The sequence below is a fragment of the Xenia sp. Carnegie-2017 genome, unplaced genomic scaffold (genome assembly GCF_021976095.1).
Source record: "Xenia sp. Carnegie-2017 unplaced genomic scaffold, XeniaSp_v1 HiC_scaffold_4, whole genome shotgun sequence".
NCBI lineage: Eukaryota > Metazoa > Cnidaria > Anthozoa > Malacalcyonacea > Xeniidae > Xenia > Xenia sp. Carnegie-2017.
Window position 1 is genome coordinate 6,713,682 of NW_025813504.1, and position 20,018 is coordinate 6,733,699.

Here is a 20,018-nt window from a genome sequence, read left to right on the forward strand (position 1 = left end):
CGAGGATGTATTTATAACTATCGACGAAAGAGCTATATGTCGGCTACACATCTATGAATGCAGATATGCGTCGTTTTCTTACCAGTGTCAAACTTGTTTGATCGATTAAACTCTTTAGTCTATACAAAAAAGTATATAATAGTTCATCTCCACAGTGGTTCACGAGAGAAGTTAGCTTATTTTTATCATTGCTATTTTGCTTCTTTTACTTGTTTCTTTAAAAGTAAATATTAAATCTCTGGATATTTACGTATTTTCTGTAATTGAGTTTCATATTAAATTTCAAAAGACTCAAGTCTGCATAGGTTTGGTAAATGAAAACAAACAATATTGTATAGAAATTACTTTAAGTAACCTTTTTGTGATGTTCTGAAGTGCAACTGCATCAAATACTTGTAAAGTTGTAGCACATTTTGATTTTGTTGTATTGATATATAAATTGGGCAAAATGCAAATAATCATCAAAACACTTATGCTTCCAATGGTGTTTATAATTCATTTTTAGTTTTAATACTTCTACCCTTCTTTTTCACTTTGTTTTGTTTTTCCTATATTTTCAATATAAGTGCACAATTTGAATGATTAAAACAGTTTTCACTTCAATAATAAATTTCATAAGCAGTTGGTAGTGCATTTTGTTCTCTGAGTATCCACATTTGGTGTTTTCTTCATACATGAATGATGAAATGCATATGGATATGTCATAACAAGGCAATAAAAACAAATGAATTAAATACCTATAGTGTACTTTTATGCTAGAAGCTTAACAGCTTTCTAGAAATTATAAAGTTATTGGATTATATTACCTCTATATCATCAATCTCATGAAAAGAAATAAGAAGCAAAATATTAGTAGAAAAGCTTTGAAAAGTGAAAACATTTATTTAAAAAGCAGCAATGATGCATATGATAAATCCCATTCTGTACTCTAATAGGTAAATAAGCTCAAACTGTTTCTTAAAGAAATATAAGAAATATATAAGAAATATACAGTACAGTAAATTTAAAGGTTTCATCACTGAATCTTTAATGCTTCAGTATAGTGCATTAGATATTAGTAACATTTAAACAACACTCAACTAAAATATTTTGATAAAGATATGCCATGATTTAAACATTATGTTATATAAAACCCAATGGCTTATTCAGTTTAATGCTTCACATCTGCATCAAGTCATCATCAATCTCAGTACAAATGTTTACATAGACACAAACTTTATGGCCTTTCCATTTTATATGTTGTGAATTGACATTTAATTAAGCATCAAAACACACAACCTTCTTGCCATCTTTTTGGTTCATGAACTTCAACTTCAAAGCATTCAAGGCATCATTAGTGAATCCATTGTCTCCATCCATAGAATTTGACCATGATCAAATTAAATAACTCTGGATAAGGCAGACAATAAATCAATTATCTTTACAGCATTATCATTTTTAAGACTCTGCCTGATCAATATCATCTTTGTCTTCCTGCATGTTGTCAGCAAATAGTCATAACAAGCTCTGCTCCAAATCATGGGTACTGTTGGGGCTGATCATTTCTTCTTGATACTTTTCACAGAGCAAAATGTGTGCAGGGTCTTTTTGCTTTAGGAAACTATTTTGCAAATAGATAGGTAAATTTACGATTTCATGCATTAACAAATGACAGAAAAGTATGCAGAAATTTATAGACAAAAACAGGAAAACATCAGTATATTTGGCGTTCAAGTCAGTCTTAAAAAATACGATCTTTAATATGTATTTTATGGCTTTTCAAGTGCATGTATAATTGCTTTTCAATCGTTGACGGACTAACAAAACAAACAACTACCTCACCTGTGGGAAGCGATATGTACCTTTTTGTGGAAACTACGACATCCAACAATTGAACGATTGAAGTGTTGGCATTATAAAAGAAATGCCAAAAAAGAATCGTCACAGAATATGGAACTAACGATATCCATATTCTGTGATATCGTGTTTGTTTTTGAAAAATTCTTTATAATTTACTATAGACACCAGGGGGAGGTCGAGAATATTATTTTTCTGCAAAGCGATCATTTCAGCGGAAATACGTCCGTTGGCCGCCATTTTTTTGGCGACCTCGCCCCAGTAAAGATAGCCGCTCCAGTTATTATAGAACTCAATGGTCGCAACCTTTGAAGATTTTGTTGTCAACTTTTAGCCCGCAATCAGGCATTGCCGCCATGTTGGCAGCAAGATAACTCCAGCAAGTTCGTAGTAGAAAATATAGTAATGAGAAACAGTTCGGCGCGTCCTCGATAATTATATGGCTATTCCATTTTTGTTTTGTGTATGCCATCACGAGCAATGTCAAAGAAGGTAATTTTGACAACTTAGGTCGAATCGCATCGTTAGAATACACGTTTTAGAGTCAAAATTTGTTATTGTGGTCTGATGCTTTTGCCAACTTGCCAACATTCAATCATGGTTATACTTGTGCGAGTTAGAACAGGGGCGGATCTAGATATGTCAAATCCGTCGCGCGACTGATGTTGAAATTCAAATTACCTATTCATATTAATTAAAAATTCATTAATTATTCTTACGTTATTATCGCATTTACTTCGTAATAAAAATCCAGCTTTATTTATTATTGAAAACTAATGACTAATCCAATGAATATCTCGTTGGTAACCCAGATCAGTTGGTGACCTGGAATAACCGACTGATAAGCGGGGTGGCTTGACTGGTTCGACGGATAAAGAGTCTATGAACGCCAAAACGCATATTTTATTGGTCAATGGCCAGATCAGTGGACAGTCTGGAATAATCTCGACTGATAATAGGGTGGCGGACGTATAAAGGAGTCCAATTGCTATCTTACAATTGGTTCATTTGAATTTTGTTTCATTGTGATTGGTTTGACGATTTCGACTGATAGCCAACTGAACTAACATAGTCAAGCTCACTGTCTGAATTGAATGTTTGATAGTTTCATAGTGATTTTAATAAGCATGATAGAAACTAAACTACAATCAGATGGAATTTATAATCTTTACAAAGTTCATATATTGACATGAATGCTGCTTTCCAAACTGTGAATTTTTTCAAGAGGGCAAAATTTATGGATGAATTGTAAATGCTTGCAAGACTATCTCGCAGGCGACATTTCACTCATTGATGTTCAAAAGCAAGCCAACATTGTTTTGAGTTATCGCAGAAATTTACATCCAAAATCGTAAGTAAAGGACAACTGAAGTGTATGCATGAATGTAATATATCAAGTCAATTATGCGAGTGTGTGATGCGATTTATGTTAATATGCCGTATGGTAAGCAGATTGATGCTTCTAAAATTGTTGTTGTTGCCGAAGGACTTTTAGCTATGATTTCTTTAGTGCTTGGGGAATCATTGACCGTTATATGGCAGCGAAATCCTACATTCTGATATATTTCAATGGACAAAAATCTGTAGCCATAAGGCCCCATACTATATTTACTTTATCATAAACAAATGTTTGGGGCTTTTCAGTTTGTGATCATTGATCATTCAATCATTAGACAGTTATACTACATATTGTTTAAGATTTGAGAAAACTAACATTGATTGAGAAGCTGTTTACTATAACCTGTGATTTTGAGTCTTATGATCCATGAAGCTTTTATTTTGACAATTTGACTGGAATGGTATTAAACCTTAGTACTTCACATACATGAAATGTTGTCCCATGTCACATATTGTCCCTTTTCTAACTGACACCTCATGTAGACATGTAAGGTGTGTTAATCACAACTCATACCAGATTGTTTGCCATAAAATTCCAAAGGGCTATTGATGTATGAAAAGCACATTTTCTATAAAGTAAAATGTCTTTCTATGTATGCAGATAAACCTTGAAATTTGGCAAAACAGCAAAAGTATTTTCATGATCACTAGGTTATTTTCACGATGATCATTATAATTTCTAAATTAAATTATTTTAGATTTACATTTAAACAAGCTTTGATCATATGAAAAGATATTTATCATAACCAGTAAGCATGACACATGAACCAATAGAACATTCATGTAATTATATAATTAAAACATGTTGGTTATATTCTGTTTGTATTTGCAAATACAATGCTACAAGTGATTGCTATATAGCACACCTTGCATATACTTATAGGAGATAATAGTCAGAGTGAAATGCTAAATAAGTGATGGCATTAAGCTGTCCTTAACTGTAATTTTCACTCTGAAAATTTTAGCTTAATCTTTGGCAGAAAAAAATTTTGAGTTTTTCTCAAAAGTAATTTGCTGGTACTGATGTGGAGATGGGTAAGGGCTACAATAAACTTGCATAGTTTGAAGTCTGGCTTTTCTATATCCATGAACTGTCACTGTAGTATAAATTTCTTAACTCATTACATAGAGGTTTGAATAAAGGGTCTCTAGGGGTCGCTGCATTGTTTCAAATTGAAGTTATCTGGCGAATAGCGACTAGCAAAATAAACGCTTTCCTGTTTGAAAGACAACCGGTATGAACGGCATGAATTGAACCGGTGAATCGTTGGCGGAAACATCAAGTATTGCGTATGCATTCGCCTGGGAAAAACATGCAAATTATGGTGTTGCACGAAAGGCTGCAACAAAAACTACAGGCATTTTCAGCGTGCCATCCACGATATTTTCGGCGCCGACATCGGTGGACCTCTGGATCTTGCCCCCGGTGGGGCGAAAGGGATATCAGGCTTTGATCCTGATTCCTTGTAAAATGGTTGTAGAATGTTACAAATGCTTGACTTTAATGTACTTTCGCGATCTTTATTAGAAACTCGCGATTACAAATTTGATGCCGTAATAAATTCCATTCTTTAAAAATAGTTTGACCCAAATATTGCAGGTGGAAACTGTGAACATGCGGAATGGCACTGGTATCATGTTAAGACTTTTTCAAGATCCTCTTTCCAACATTCAGATTTTTGGTTGTGACTGAAGCAATCCACGAAGGTGTCTTCAAGTTTATAATGTATTTTAAATAGCACGATGAAGGAGCATCAGCCCACAATTAAGGTTCTTTATATGCCAAATGACAAAGCAAATTGCCATCATTGTTTTATGCTATTTGAAGTCAAAACGTTCTTACATTGGAGACAGCTGTGGATTTTGAAAGCTTTGTAGCAAATATCCTGAAACATAGGCAACATTTTTGAGCAATAAATTGTTGCCAATATTTTGTTCTCGGTGATCATTTCACCAATCAACAGTGAGTTACTTGGGCTTTTTGCGGCAGGTAAAGTGGCATACTAAATGGTTTGGCTTTTTTTTTGAAAACTGTGTTAGCAGAGTGTCCATATCTTTAGAACAGTTTCCTTTGGAAGAGAGTCAAAGTGACGCTAAAAAACCTTTCGAAAAGCTCTGATAAATTGTATTGGCATGGGATTGTCAGAATTACCTCCTTGCTGGCGTATTGTTCCAAAAAAATTCTCTAGAGCATCTGTGTTTAATTTTCTGGTAAGCAAGAATGCAAAATTATGTCATGAGGCATGAGAATGGGTCAGAGGCAGATAATGGCCTTTATAGATATAAGCCATCCTTCAGTGATTTGATTCTGCCTGTGATGTTTTACCATCTTTTACCACTTTGATTCCCTGGATAAAAGGACATGCTTTCTTTGAGGAAAAGCAATGTGATTATTACTGTTGCTTATTACTTCTTTGTTCTTTTTGCTAATTTCAGTGTGTGAACTATTGATCAATTGAAAAGCGAATCAAATTTGAAAAGCAACTCAGCTGTACCCAACTGGGTGGTGGTGTCCAATTGATGAATATGTGCCGTCGATGCAGCTGGTGTGGCTGAATACGTGCAGCATATTTAGCAAATTAATCTGAAAATTAATGCAGCGACAGCGATGTAACGAAAATAACATATATTATATTGATAGAAGCAAAGAACAAGTTACCTGGCATGAATCAGTTACTTTAAATTATCTAAAACATGACAAATATAAGGAACATATAGTTAAGAGCATCTGGAAGCAGGGGCGGATCCAGGCTGGTGCAACTGATGCGAGTGCATCAGTCATAAAATTGAATAGTTAATCTTTCACAACATATTATAACTTACAATCAATACGAGCAAAATGCAAGAAATATATCAGATTGGAACGTTTATAGTTTCTAAATGCTTTAAATACCTTAACACTGACAATATATTGACAACAAATGTACATTGATGATTGAGAAATATTGTTAAAAACCTTCGTCGATTGTTTACATGTGAGTATCATTTTGATTACAGCCGCATTATTAAAAATGCGTCGCTAAATATGGCGTTTTATGTGTCGAAATTTTTAGCGAAAATTTGTTTCATCATCCAGCTACACTGAGCTGAATTTGTATTACTACGTCACGGTGGCTAGATAGTGAATCACTACGTCACGGTGGGGAAAAAGTGCACCAGTTGGTGCAACAGTCCCGAGTCTCTTTGGCCGAGTGAACCACCTAAACGTCACGAATTTCATTATTTTTTAGCCTACGTCACGGTGGGAAATCGCTGCTGACTGTTGCAATTAAGCCCACGAACACCAAAATTTCATTCTGACTGGTGCACTTGAGCCAGCGTTATAAATCTTCAAACCTTCAAATTTTATAATTACATGACTATGGCATTTGGTTTATTTATATCTTGAAGTCATCATGGCTGAAAGTAGGCATATATACGATTTTGGCTCATTGATTCAAGACAGTAAAACCAGCGAGATTTCTTCTGTAAGAAAGGATTATGAAGCAAAAGTCTCTGCTGCCATTCCGACTAAAACAGACCTGTTTCGAAAAGGAAAGCTGGCGAGAGATCTTAACGCAGAGTTGATTATCCCTAACCATATGGGAGATAATTGGCGGGCTTTAAAGTAAGTAGCTTGAAGTGCTTACTGCTTACTATGCTTGACATTGTAATGCATAGCTATAGGTCTATACTTGTATTTATGTAATGCTTATGGCTTACTCTCTTTAATGTTAGGAATATGATGGGAAGGGGCACATGGGGTGTTTATTCCCTGTTGAATTTATTTAAATTTCAAAGCATCCTGACCTGCATTAACCTATTAAATCGAAATTTACTGTATTCTATTTTACAATGTCAATTTTCAAACTCCATGTCCAATATTGTTGGCTCAATGAAATTTAGCCAGTAGTATAATGCAATGCTTTGGATTTATGCCATAACTAGTGTGCACATAATTATGCATGTTGTTGTGCCAAGTTTATAAAGTGTCATATAACATAAGATCACAAAACATTTTATTCACAACTATATGTTTGAATTTGGGTAATCCTGCATATTTATATTTGGACTGATATTTATTTCTTGATTAAAGTCACTGGTAGAAGTCTCTACGTACTTCCTGGAGAAATCTCCTCTCTAATTCGGCTCACATGGATATTGTGATTTCAAAGTTACTTAATATACATAAAAATATAAGAGCTAATAATTTAATATTACATTACTTCAGGATATTTGATAGATATTTAAATATTCCATGTAATATGTTGTAATATGTGCTCAATGTGACAGACAGAGGGCACATTTTTCATACATTTTGCTTGTTTATAAATACTAACTTTCTGAGCTATGCAATGTGTTGAATGTAAGAGCTATGCTGGACCAACCATGTTATTCATTAGAGTTTTCATTTTCAAATTGCATGCCTAATATTGTCAATTCCCTGAAATTTAGCAAAGCAAACTGTAATTACATATTATTTCAGCCACAACAATTCCTTATTATTTCTTCCACACCTAGCTTGATAATGACTTTCATATGAAGTTGAAATATTGCTTTGAATCTTCTCTGTTGCTGTTATAACTGGAATCTTGAGTTTACAAGATGATGTTTTTTTGAGTGTATGCTTCAGTGTGCCAAATTTCTAAATTTACCATAAAACATTATGATCACAAAAGGGTGGGTACACAACAAAGCATTTCATTTACACAGATATGATGTTACTGTATTGTCTTTACATGATTATTATTATCTCAAAATTACCCACTATACATAAAGATATTAGAGCAACAGTTCTATATTGTAATTCTTTAACATATTTCATTGTATATTACACCACCATATTTTATTTTTGCATATGTGCATATGTGTATCCTGATCCTTATGTATAGAAGTCCTCACCATTGCTATTTGATTAAAGCTAGGAGGGCACATAGTATTAGCTATTAGGTACGTACTTATACTCCCCTTGAAAGCTGGTCTCATGAATTTGGTTGGGAAAGTATAGCACTGGCATTACCATGCTTAGATTCAATTATCTAAAAAAATATTTATGGAGTGTTAAAGGCAACCCAAAAAATTACACTTTAAGGCTTGATGAATGTTCCCCTAAAAGGCTTTTCTTTATCAACATAGAGTCAATAGTGATTTTATTCAATAGACTTTCTAATTTTTATTGCTTGTGTAGAACTAGAGGTGATGGTAACTGCGTGAAAATTTCTTTGCTATATCTACGTATCTTTTTCTGCTCTTGGAGGAGTGATATTATCAATGAAAGAAGAGAATAACATTTATCATTACTTGTTGCCTTCCTTTGGTACGATGATTACATCGTGAACATTTCTTTGCTATGTCTACGTATTGTTTCCTGCTGTTGGACGAGTGGTATCAAGTGTGATTAATGGTCAAAAACTTGTGCTTCATTTGTGAGATATAAAAGGTTTCTTTGCGTTTCACGACAAAAAATGTGCCAAGCTTCTACCTTTTTAAAATCACTCGTGGATTGGAATGATACCTTCCTGATTGTAAGTTTTGGCGAAGGTATGAAACTTGATAAATCAAATAGTAGTAATGAAAATGTTTAAAGGTTAATGGAATTTTAGATTTTATATCATGGAAATTTGCGAAAAGTTTACAAACTAAGTAAAGCCAAGTTTTTTTTAAATTCTGTTGTCAAAACGCAGGAAATCGCATTTCCGACGATCTAAAACATAAAATTTTCCGGGGGGCATCCTCCCAGACCCCCCTACAGAGCTAGCGCCTTTGGCGCTCGCAGTGGTGCATCAGTCACGAAAATTGCTGGATCCGCCCCTGTCTGGAAGTTAGCTACAATCATACAATATAAGAATTTTCCCAACACAATATGGCATTGGCATTAAATACAATTGCACAAGTTTGCAATTTCTCAATGAACATTTATCGAGAGTTCGGTATATGACTAGTTGTCCTGAATTCTAAAGCACCAAATCAATGTCATACGAAATATCTTTTTTAATGTAGCCGTCCGTTGATAAATTTCACATTGTTCCTTCTTGTTTCTGATTAAGAACGTTCGTTAAGCGCTTCTCCGCTTCCGTTCTTCTAAAATAAATAAATACGAATAACCTTGACCACACGGCCACGGCACAGCATTTCTCATACAGGCCTCGATAAAATTGTACACATTGGTTGTACATGAAAGCATAAAAATATATGTTGATTGTATGTTCCCATTTCAGCACAGCTTTGATTTGGTCGTCTCAGGATAAATATTTCAACTTTTGAGTAATAACGCCAAGATTTTGGGTTATTACATTGCTACCCTTATTTAGTGTAGCAAGTTTATCTTGCTGCCAACATATTTGGAAGTCGGCATGCTATCAAATTGGGACCGCATTTTTCATGAAATGGCCCTTCTGTATGTATCTATTCTGTGGCTAAGTTTACGTTTCTGTCATTATGGTGTCTTGTTATTATAATTAAAGGGTAGGGCTAAGAGCGTAATCGAAATACAACGTGTGAACGGAATACGAAAAGGCTAAATTGAATCGCAGTCGTGGATTGTGCAAGTAAATAGCATAACTTCGGTCTATAGATAATCAACTTACATGCAGGACACGAGACCCTACATAATGTAAAAAATTCAATTCGGAAAATGTCAATAAGCTGAAGTTGAATGTTTTTATCGCAAATATAGAAAACACAAACCCCATAATTTATCGATTGCGTGACGAACTGTCTAAAATGCTGCACAATAAATGTTTAAATTCAAATGAAATTATGGAATCCCATTGTGTTACAACCAATAATAAATTTTTAAATTGACAATCATCAATGCCTGTGGGGCGAACGGATATTTAGTGTATTGTAGATGGTTTTTATAGGTTGGAGTTTTCTTTTTTTATTATTACTTTTTTATTCATTTTGTATTTTTAAATTTTTTGTTTTAAATTATTGTTTTTTATTGTTTTGATACTTTCATTTTTATTAAGGTTTCTTCTATTTATTATTTGTTTGTATAGGAATGTATTTTTAGCTACTGTTTGACTTTTTTAGGATTTTTTATCATTGTTTTTTTGTTATTGTCAATTTTGAGCTTTGCTTATCACAATGATACAGTAGTCTGACAACTAACGGATTGCAAGGCTTCTAAATCTTAGAGTTCAATCTTCTTCTGGTACACAGATAGCAAAAGTATGAAAGTCACAGCTACACAGGTGTCCTTAGAGTAATATTAGTTGCACTTATGACATAAAATCCTTCAGAACTAATGATGAAGTGACTATAAGTACAGTCTCAGCAAAGTCAGCACTACTCTTTATCACTGAAGTATAATCACACCCAGAATATAAAGGATTGCTAGCATTAAAAAGTCGTATATGGCAAGAACTGAAAACTGCTATTCCATTCTTGCTTCTCCATGGAAAAATACTTCAGCACCAGCAACTATTTAAAGACATATAAATCTAACACAACTCACCTAAGATCAAATATTTTAACTCAAATCAGTAGAAGCAACAAACTTAGCACATTGTACAAAATGTAAGATTTCATATGCTAAGCATGGAAAAGTTGAATTGTCTTTGAAATTTGTTTTAGGCCTGCGTTATCTGGTGGGGTAGAGCGTTAATTTTTTTCAATTCTTAGCTTTTAATGAAATTATCTAATAACACCTTTATAAACTTCAGCATACCTGTTTATAATTTTGTCAGCGACGGCTTTTCTTAACATAGCTACATTTTAAGACAAAAAAATTTTTTCAATTCTTAGCAACAAACTTAGCACATTCTACAAAATTTAAGATTTCATATGCTAAGCATGGAAAGGTTGAATTGTCTTTGAAGTTTGTGTTAGGCCTGCGTTATCTGGTAGGGTAAGAACGTATTTTTGATGTTAATATGGGAAATTTGATAAATGACATCTAATTGTTTTTTTGTCAGAATAACTCAACTATGTGGGAGTGCTTTAGGGGCAAGACTTCGAATTTTCAATGTAATATGCAGACGACGTTCATGATTTGTAATTTCAGATTATGTAAAACAAATTATTGCAGTATAAAATAAATTGCATGAGTATTTGAGGGGATATATAACATTGCTCTCCTTTTCCCCTACTTAAGCTAATTGGCTTTTTTAAAGTAGTAGCAAAAGACGAAGAGTTGGTGGTAAGCAATGACACTTGCAAGAGTTTGACCTAGTCTTAAGTGCACACTCATCCCAGTGCCTCATGGCGACATAAACTATGGAGACTTTTAAAGGAATTCAGAAAAGCAAATTTTTTATGACAGCTAAGTGTAAAGAATACATTCAGACAACATAAAAACACAACAAATCTTATAACGTCTACAAAAACTATGTAAAATGATGGACTTATATAATAGGAGTGTCATGATAAGTCTTGATTTTAGAACGCAGTTGGAAAAAGTTTCTGAGTTTGAAAACCAACAAATATTGTTATTTTGATGACTTACTTCTGAAACTTGTAGGAAGAGGAGGATAATGTTCAGAGACACGTAGGAGCTTAATACAGGGAGCAGATAAGGATCTCCATGAATTAAATATTCAAAATAAATTTAAAGATATTTAGAGTAAATTTATTTGGACAAATAATTTAGAATTTCGGATGTGCGACAGCAACAACAATAAACCAATTACACGTAATCATAAGATTAACTGAAAGTTCGAAATGCGGTGAAGATATTGTCGAAAATTTTCAACTACTAATATATATTTTTTGTTTTTATAAGATCCACTTGTCGCATTATAATTTTAAAAGGCACTATAAGATTACATTTCTTTCTTATTGCCATACGATAATTATATTAGGTAATGGCATGTAATTTGATCCTGATAAAGCATTTTTATTGCCAGGTAACTTATCCTATCGTACGTTTATTGCTTTTAAAGAGACACCAAATACAAAAATTGCAAAAATTTAAAACTGAAATAATCATGGTGCCGTGGAGTTCGGTGTTTTTAATTTGTTCTTTAGCATTCTTTGACACTGCTTTGATGTGTTCAAAATGACTATTTAATTGCAGACTAACGTGTTTCATAAATTTTTTAGTATTAAAATAATTCCTACATGATCAAGTTTGTGACCATCTTAAAACATATTAAACAACTGTAAAACAGCTTAGAAAACACATATACTCTGATTCCATGTTCTCAAAGCTATGATTATCGCTCGGTCGAATGACATATATTTTTTATCTTCAATCATGCGAGTGTAAATTTATAATATCTTAAGATCTTTTCCTTTAAAAATTTTTAACCATTGTTCAATAAATGCAACATGTAGCAGAGTTCTTTAAAAAAATAAGAGGGTTGGAGATAGTTCGACCATATAGCTATAATTTACTGGCAAGATTCGGTGGGATGAACTTAAACACTTAGCTTCACTTGTTCTGAACTTTGGATTTATACAAAGCAGGTGGAAGAGTTTAAAAATCCTGCAATTATATATCATATTTCTGTATACGGTGTTGAGGTAGCAGGGATCCAGTATCCTTATATGCTTTGTGCGTGAGCTGTGGAATGAGGAGTTGCCCTATAACTAATCCTACGCACGAAGTACTAAATATAAATTTATCAGATTACAGCTGCCACGTTTAGTGTATGTAAACATTAAGGTGGGGGGCATACCATGTGCGCCTTTACTCGAATATGTTGAGTATATAAAGCTGGAAGAATTCTTAAAAACATATTAAAGTTATTTGTGATCAGACGGAAAAGGATTTAACACAAATGCACGAAAGTTAAGGTAAGTTTTATGTTCTCGTCCTTCTATTAACAAATATCATGTAGTCATGTGTAAACATATAGCAACAAAGCGATAACTGGTATTATTTAAGTATTTATTTTCTCAAATATTTAGTACAAAGATGTCAAATACATCGAGTTACATCTTCCTTCTTGTCGCTACTATTGCAATAACCATGGTGATGACGTCAACTTATGATTTTAAGACGGTTTGTGACTATACAAACAACCCAAGTTGCTCAACGTGTTGTCTTAGAGCATCCAGACAGTGCCGAAGGATTTGTTATCAGCACAAAAGAAGATGTGATTGCACTGTAAGCAACAGCAGTCAAGACTACAAGGCCTTTTTCCGTAGTAAGTTCTGTCATAAAATATGTCCTGCTGTTAAAAGCCGTGACTACGACAATGATGTGTCTTATTTTGAAAAAAAGACTCGCGAAGACAAACTTGGGTGGGACAAAAACGACGCAACCGTCATTGACTTTTAAACATTGAAAGTGTTTTAATTTAGGCTCTATATGGTCGATACATGACTTGAACTTTAAAGTAGATATATTAGCTATAATAAATTGTAACTGTTATGATTTAATTTATCATCATTGTATAAAGTTTTAAAGGATAATAATAGCATTCATTCAAGTAAAATAAACATGCATTCATTGAATTTCAAAGATTTTGCATTTTCTATGTAGCAGGGTGAATGTAATAAATCTTTAATCTCCCCCACGATATAAACCCTTAATCCTCCGAATTCAATGCAATTTAAAATATATCATACCGACAATTGTTAATTTGAATTAAAGAATATCAAGGCATTTTCATTATTCCTCCTTTTTTCGTATTTTTGCGCAAATAAAAAAATACTGCTTATTTTGTTTCAAATTATTGAACTTTAAACATTAGAAATGTATCATAAAGTTACAAACATTTCGTAACCATTTTGTATAAAGTTACCTGATACTCACTTTAGTTTTTCTTTTAGATTAATGTTCACAGTTTTTCACTTTAAATTCTTGATTTCCTTGTTTTAATCAACTTTTCAATGGTGATGCACATGAAACAGATCTCCCACTCGTTGTTTTACAAATGCCTTTTCAATGTTAGTTTAAAATTGTTTGTTCGACTAATTTGACGCAATACAAAACTAAAATGTTTGTTTTGTGCGCACATACTTCGACTGAAAGGCGTAGAAAAGGGATGGAAGATGTGCATTTCATCTTTTAGTATTTGGGGCCCAAAACAAAGTTCAGATGTTATAGTAATTTTTTAAGAAAGCTCATACGTTTTCGAAAATCAGGCCTTACAGAAAATTTTACACCATTATTTGTAAGAGTTTGTGATGAACTATTACGTAACACAGTACATTTATAAAGAAAGTAAAACGTGTCTACAGAGATTTAATATTATAAAAATAAGGTTTTGATATTATTTAAAATTCAATTCCATCTTTTGAGTTTTTTGGTTTACGTGAGTTAAAGGGCACAAAAAGCATTACTTCTTTTTTTCTTTTCAAAAAATTTAGGATTGTAGATATTCTTGTAAATTAAGGTTTGAGATTTGTAATATAAATATTGCGTGTGTTTAAATGTGTTCGAGTCAAAAGTTATATCACCAGCAGAAAACTGAAACTTCAAAATAAACATGACAGCACGCTGTTTAGAGCTAAATTTTACTGTGCTGCCAAGACGAAATTTTTCAGATAGCAAGGAACAAAATGGAACCAAACATTAAACTATGGGACATTTCCAGCCTATTTTTATGGCAGTGATTTCATATGAAGACAAGATACTATTGTACTAACTGCACAATGTCAGTCAATGAAATTATATCTTACAAAAGATATCTTAGACATAGAGAAATTACCACTATCGATAACTAAGATATTGCATCGAAATCGTTTGTCGAAAGTGCCTATGTTTATAGCCCCATGGCATAGAGAATTCCTTGCTCTAATGCCCTTTCCTTTTTGATAGCGCTACAATGCAGTCTTTTAAATAATTAATGATTAAAGATTAAAAATTTAATGTGGCAGAAAACCAAGTGCACGACGGCAGTGGCCTACAAACAGAGACCGTGGAGAGCTTTCCCATGTTATGTACATGTAGCAGTTATGTACATGTAGCAGTTATGTACATGTAGCAGTACGTGTAACAACTGGTTAAAAGTCGGATAAATCTTTTACTTTCAAATGAAAGGTGACAATGCAATTAAATGTTATCAAATTACACCAGCACGAAAACATACTCTTAAGCAGTATTAAAATCAATAGTGTTAAAGTCGTTGCCATTGCAAGATTTCTCCTACCTCCAAATCCTCCTAAATCTTCGGGCTCATCAGACTATGGCGACGGATTAATAATAGCTGTTTTAATATCGAAACTTTATTCCATTTCAAATACCAGAAGCACAAATTGCTGGTTATGCCACTTGAATGCTGATACTCCATCACTTTTGATTTTTTTCATCATTGCTTAATATACACCATTCTACCACACCTAAAAACTTGCATTTTGGATGTTTTAACTTGTATTTTTTTTTTGTATAAAGTATTATTTACGCGTAACGTTAAGTATTTTTCTATTCATCAAAAATATGTTTATTAATATATTTTTACACAATCATAGACAACTTTAAAGATTAGAAGCTATATCTTTCTAAATGTATCGCAACAAAGTACCCAAATAAATATGGCAGCAAGTTATTTCATTCCAATATTTCCTTTCACCACATCACACGTGAGTACGTTCATGGAAACAGCAACACCAATTTTCAATCGGCTAAATTTCCTATTCCATTCTTTCTCTTGTAATAGAATGTCATGATGGTAAACTTTCCTGCTGTCAGTTTGTGAGCTTGTTTTCTTAGTCTTATGTATCTAGGCTGCCTGAAGACAAACACATTATGTTTTTGTTTCCTGAATGATTGTATTCTTCTACCACTTTTTAAACAAAACGAATAGATGGTTTGAACTGTTTACTATAACCTATTTAAGACAACGATAGATCCTGCCATGCAAATTCTTCTAGTCAACTCTGAATTGAAAATAAAATGCACCTTTACACTTTGACTGTTAACTAAGCCACTGCGATATGATATACCCATCACCTCCAGATATTTTCGTCACCAAGATAAATCTTTTAGCACTAAAACAAAGTTTGTAACTGTAAGTTCACTTTGAAAACAAACAGTTTATGTCAATGATAATCTAAACGAGAGAAAAACAGCTTAAAAGTTTGACAATGTAAGCGAAAATTGCCGAAAGTTTTGAAAAATCCAAAGAAAATCGTATTTTATCATAACTGGAAGGCTACCTTCGCCCGTAAACTTGAAGCTGAAGTCGGCAGTATTGTTCCAAGTCTTTCCACACTTGTGATAAACACGTTTTAAACAAAATATATCAGTGTTTTTAAAGAAACTGTGAAAAAATGGATTGCAAGAATAGATTCAGAAAGATGTAATTTTGTCTTACTCATTCATAGCAATATTTAAGTGTTAATGCATCATTATAACAACCGTTGTTTGTGAAAAAATAAAACCCAAACTTAACAAACATGGCAAATGCAAACGTTTTCGACATTTTGTGAAGTGGCATTATTATGTCGACAGTTTTTAGAAAATTTTTTAACCACTTATTAGACTGATGTAAAAACACATTTAAAAAGCACCTGAACGTAAACAAATCTATGTTATAAAGAACTATTTCCAAAAAAGTTCGTAGTTTCTTCTCACTCGGCAAGAACGAATCCTAGGACTAACCTTTGCCATTTGTAAGTTTCCTGAGTGAAAAATATTCGTTCGGCAGGAAACTTAAATTTCCTGTATTAATAACACAAGAAAAGGCTTTAAAACAGAAAATAATTTTCGTTTCTGTAGCTTTGCCGAAATTCCCGTTATAAACATGTAGTCTATTAACTTTTTTGCTTTGTTTACAATAACACATCGCGAGGCTGATCTCGCAAAATTTGCTTTATTTCGTGTGTTACCGAAATACCAAACGGTAACTTTCCAGTTATATTTAGTTCACTGTATTTTATAAACAACACATTTAGCCTTCACACAAAAAAACAAGTGTACTGCATTCAGCTAAGCAATACGTCCTGTTAGAAAGCATTTAGGGGCTTCAGATAGCATTAAATAAATATTAATGACACAAAAGCTAAAAACGAAAATCTCCGTCTTTGGCGCCGTAGCCATGGCGACCACAAGCAGAAATTTCCGTCGTTGCCGGTCGAAGTGTTTAATGGGAAATATGCATCAGATCTACATCTTCATTGTGAACTTATTAGTGTGGCCACAGCACACATAAAACATCATTATAGAGAAAGTGGAATTGTAGCTATAATAACAATAGTTACTCTACGGCAATTAGATATTCAGGTGGTCTGACTATCAAAATCAAATGATAAACAATCGGTGGTCTTTAAAGCAAACATTTGCCACCCTGAATAGTTAATAGTTATTAGTTACTAGCATAACTATTTGTAGTTATAGCTATAGCTTGAGTATGAGCAGCTCGAAGTAACTATAGCAAAGCTTAAAAGCCATAAAAGAAATTGCTATATCATGGCAATCTTATGTCTTAATACGCAGTGTCGTTGCTTAATTTACAACAATTTTTTTACAACAGCTAAGAAATCTTCAAAAATACATTCAGACTAATTACAAACACATTTGAGGTCTTAACAATTATATAAAACTCATAAAATGATGAAATGATTTGATTATAGATAAGTGCTCATTTTTCAATACAGTAGAACAATATTTCCGATTTTTACGCAACAATTGTTGTCATTTTAATAATTTATTGCTGAAATTTGTAAGTAGTAAATTACATTTGATATTATTTAGTAGCTATATGAGTTCATAGCTATAAATTCATTAATTTTTTTAATGTGCAACAGCAAAACAATAAAACAATTAAACGTAATCATGAAATGAAATAAGAGTGGAAATGTGGTCAAGATATTGCTGAAAATTTTATCTTTAAATGACGATGCAATGAGAAAAGTAAACTTTGAACATATAATAGCTATTTGTTGTTATAAGATCCACTTGTCGTGTTTTTAAAGGCGAAAAAGCGCACTTTTGTCAGCTGCTCTCACCTAACAACATTAAGTGTGTATATTATTCTTTAAACAAGATTTTTATCGGGTGTTGAACATTTTTACTGCTCTCAACTAGACCAAATATTGACAGCTAATTGCGTGCATTTTAAAACTGAATAATTAAGGTGTCGTAGCGTTTTATGTTTTCTTTCTCGTTGAATTTTTACGCAAACTATTCATTTAATAGCTTATTTATTTAGTATACTATATTGACACTGTTTCGACGTGACTTAAAATATTCATGAATTCGCAAAGCTAACCTAGCTTTATTAATTTTTAGCTTAAACGAATTACTATTAAATTTTGAGACAAGATCATTTTTAAAGGACAAGTAAAATTATGTAAAATGCTTAGAAAGCATATTCTATTCTATTTAGAAAAAATTTTCCTTTCACAAATGTTGAGTGTAAAAACGTTTGAGTGTATGAGATTATTTTATCTTTAAGCACTTTTTTGTACAAATTTTGAGCTATCATCAAATAAACTCAACAGAAGCAGCTTTATACATTTGTATGTATAAATGTGTAAATCCTGAGTGAGACTTTATACAACTTCATCTGTCCAAGTCTCTAAAAAATCAGCATGTATAACCCGGTTAAAAACCAAATAATGATAACAAAATTCTTCACAAATAATCTATTTAATTTTGAAATTGCAAATACATATCTAACATCTTGCAGTGGATCTGGTATTGATAATTTGAAGTGAGGGATGCATGAACGAGGATAATTTAGAGGTGGTGGGCAAATATTCCAAAAAAATTGTCAAGACAGTAGATTTTAGTAAACATGAAATTTTTCGCGTAAACCATAAATATTGTGCAGAGCAACGCATGTTTTTTTGGTCAAAGCTCTAACAATCAAAAGTCACGACCTAATTAATTTCTTAACTGAAATGTAAAAAGGCATCAAAGATGCAGCTATCATTACATCTTCAGTGCACAAGGTGTGAAAAAGGAAGCGCCGACTTAACACTTCAACAATGTGCAAAAACCGAAAGATAAATATGAACTATTTACTGAAGATTATAACAGTACGAAAACATCTGCCGTGTGTAGACATACCATGTGGGAATTTACTCGATTATGTTTTGTATATAAAGCTAGAAGTTTTCTTTCTAACACTTTCTAAGCACACATCAAACACTTCAAAGTTGTTTCATCATACGTCCACAAAAGTTTAGGTAATTTTTACTTTTTCATCATTCTGTTAACGAAATATATCCATAAAACATGGACACGATACTCTCCCTATCATATGAAAATTTGTAAGCGAAGGGGAGTGCGTGTTAATTGAAATCATTCATTTGTAAATTAAAACGTTAAAAATCTCAGACAGATTGACGATTGGTTTGAATTTCTCCTATGTTTAATCTCCTTTCCCTGACTAGAAAACGTACTAAACGACTAATTGCATAAAATATGTCGTCTTTTATAACCTTATTTAAGGCAAGGCATCAAATGGTATTATTAAACATTTATTTCCTCAAATATTTAGCGAAAAAATATCAAATACATCAAAAGACAACTTCTTTCTTCTCACCACCTGCCACCATTGCACTTAGCATGACTATCACGTTAGCATATAGTTTTCCAAAGAAAAATAATGACTTTGAAATGAGCCGAATAAGTTCACGGTGTTGTCATCGAGCATTAAGAGCCTGTCGATATTACTGTTTACGGAACAACAAAAGTTGTGATCGTACTGCCTTGACTGTATTACCGTTGCCTGTTTTTGTTAACTTTCGTGAAACATGTCGTGCAACTACTAAAACTTGTTAGAAATATTAAATAACCTTCTTAAAGTGTGCTGAGCTTAAATCCGAAAAGGTCTTGCACTCTGCGCCTAAAGATCTTTTGTAAAACAAATTTCAATATGCAGTTTTTTCACATTCTTAAAGCAATTGCGCAGCGTTTTGAAATTGCCAGCAGATTTAATACCATTACTCTAAATATTGATTAT

General features: G+C 32.9%; 1 protein-coding gene and 1 long non-coding RNA gene across 2 annotated transcripts; both read left to right on the plus strand.

Moving 5' to 3' along the window:
- The first annotated feature begins 6,585 nt into the window (after positions 1-6,585).
- On the plus strand, positions 6,586-9,126 carry LOC124455544. The gene is made up of 2 exons (XM_047006181.1): positions 6,586-6,841; positions 8,402-9,126. The coding sequence occupies exons 1-2, from the start codon at positions 6,630-6,632 to the stop codon at positions 8,499-8,501; spliced, it is 312 nt and encodes a 103-aa protein (XP_046862137.1). The 5' UTR covers positions 6,586-6,629; the 3' UTR covers positions 8,502-9,126.
- A 3,323-nt stretch (positions 9,127-12,449) lies between these two features.
- LOC124455545 lies at positions 12,450-13,617 on the plus strand. The gene is made up of 2 exons (XR_006951898.1): positions 12,450-12,954; positions 13,069-13,617. It is a non-coding gene; the product is annotated as an uncharacterized LOC124455545 (long non-coding RNA).
- The last annotated feature ends 6,401 nt before the right edge of the window (positions 13,618-20,018 follow it).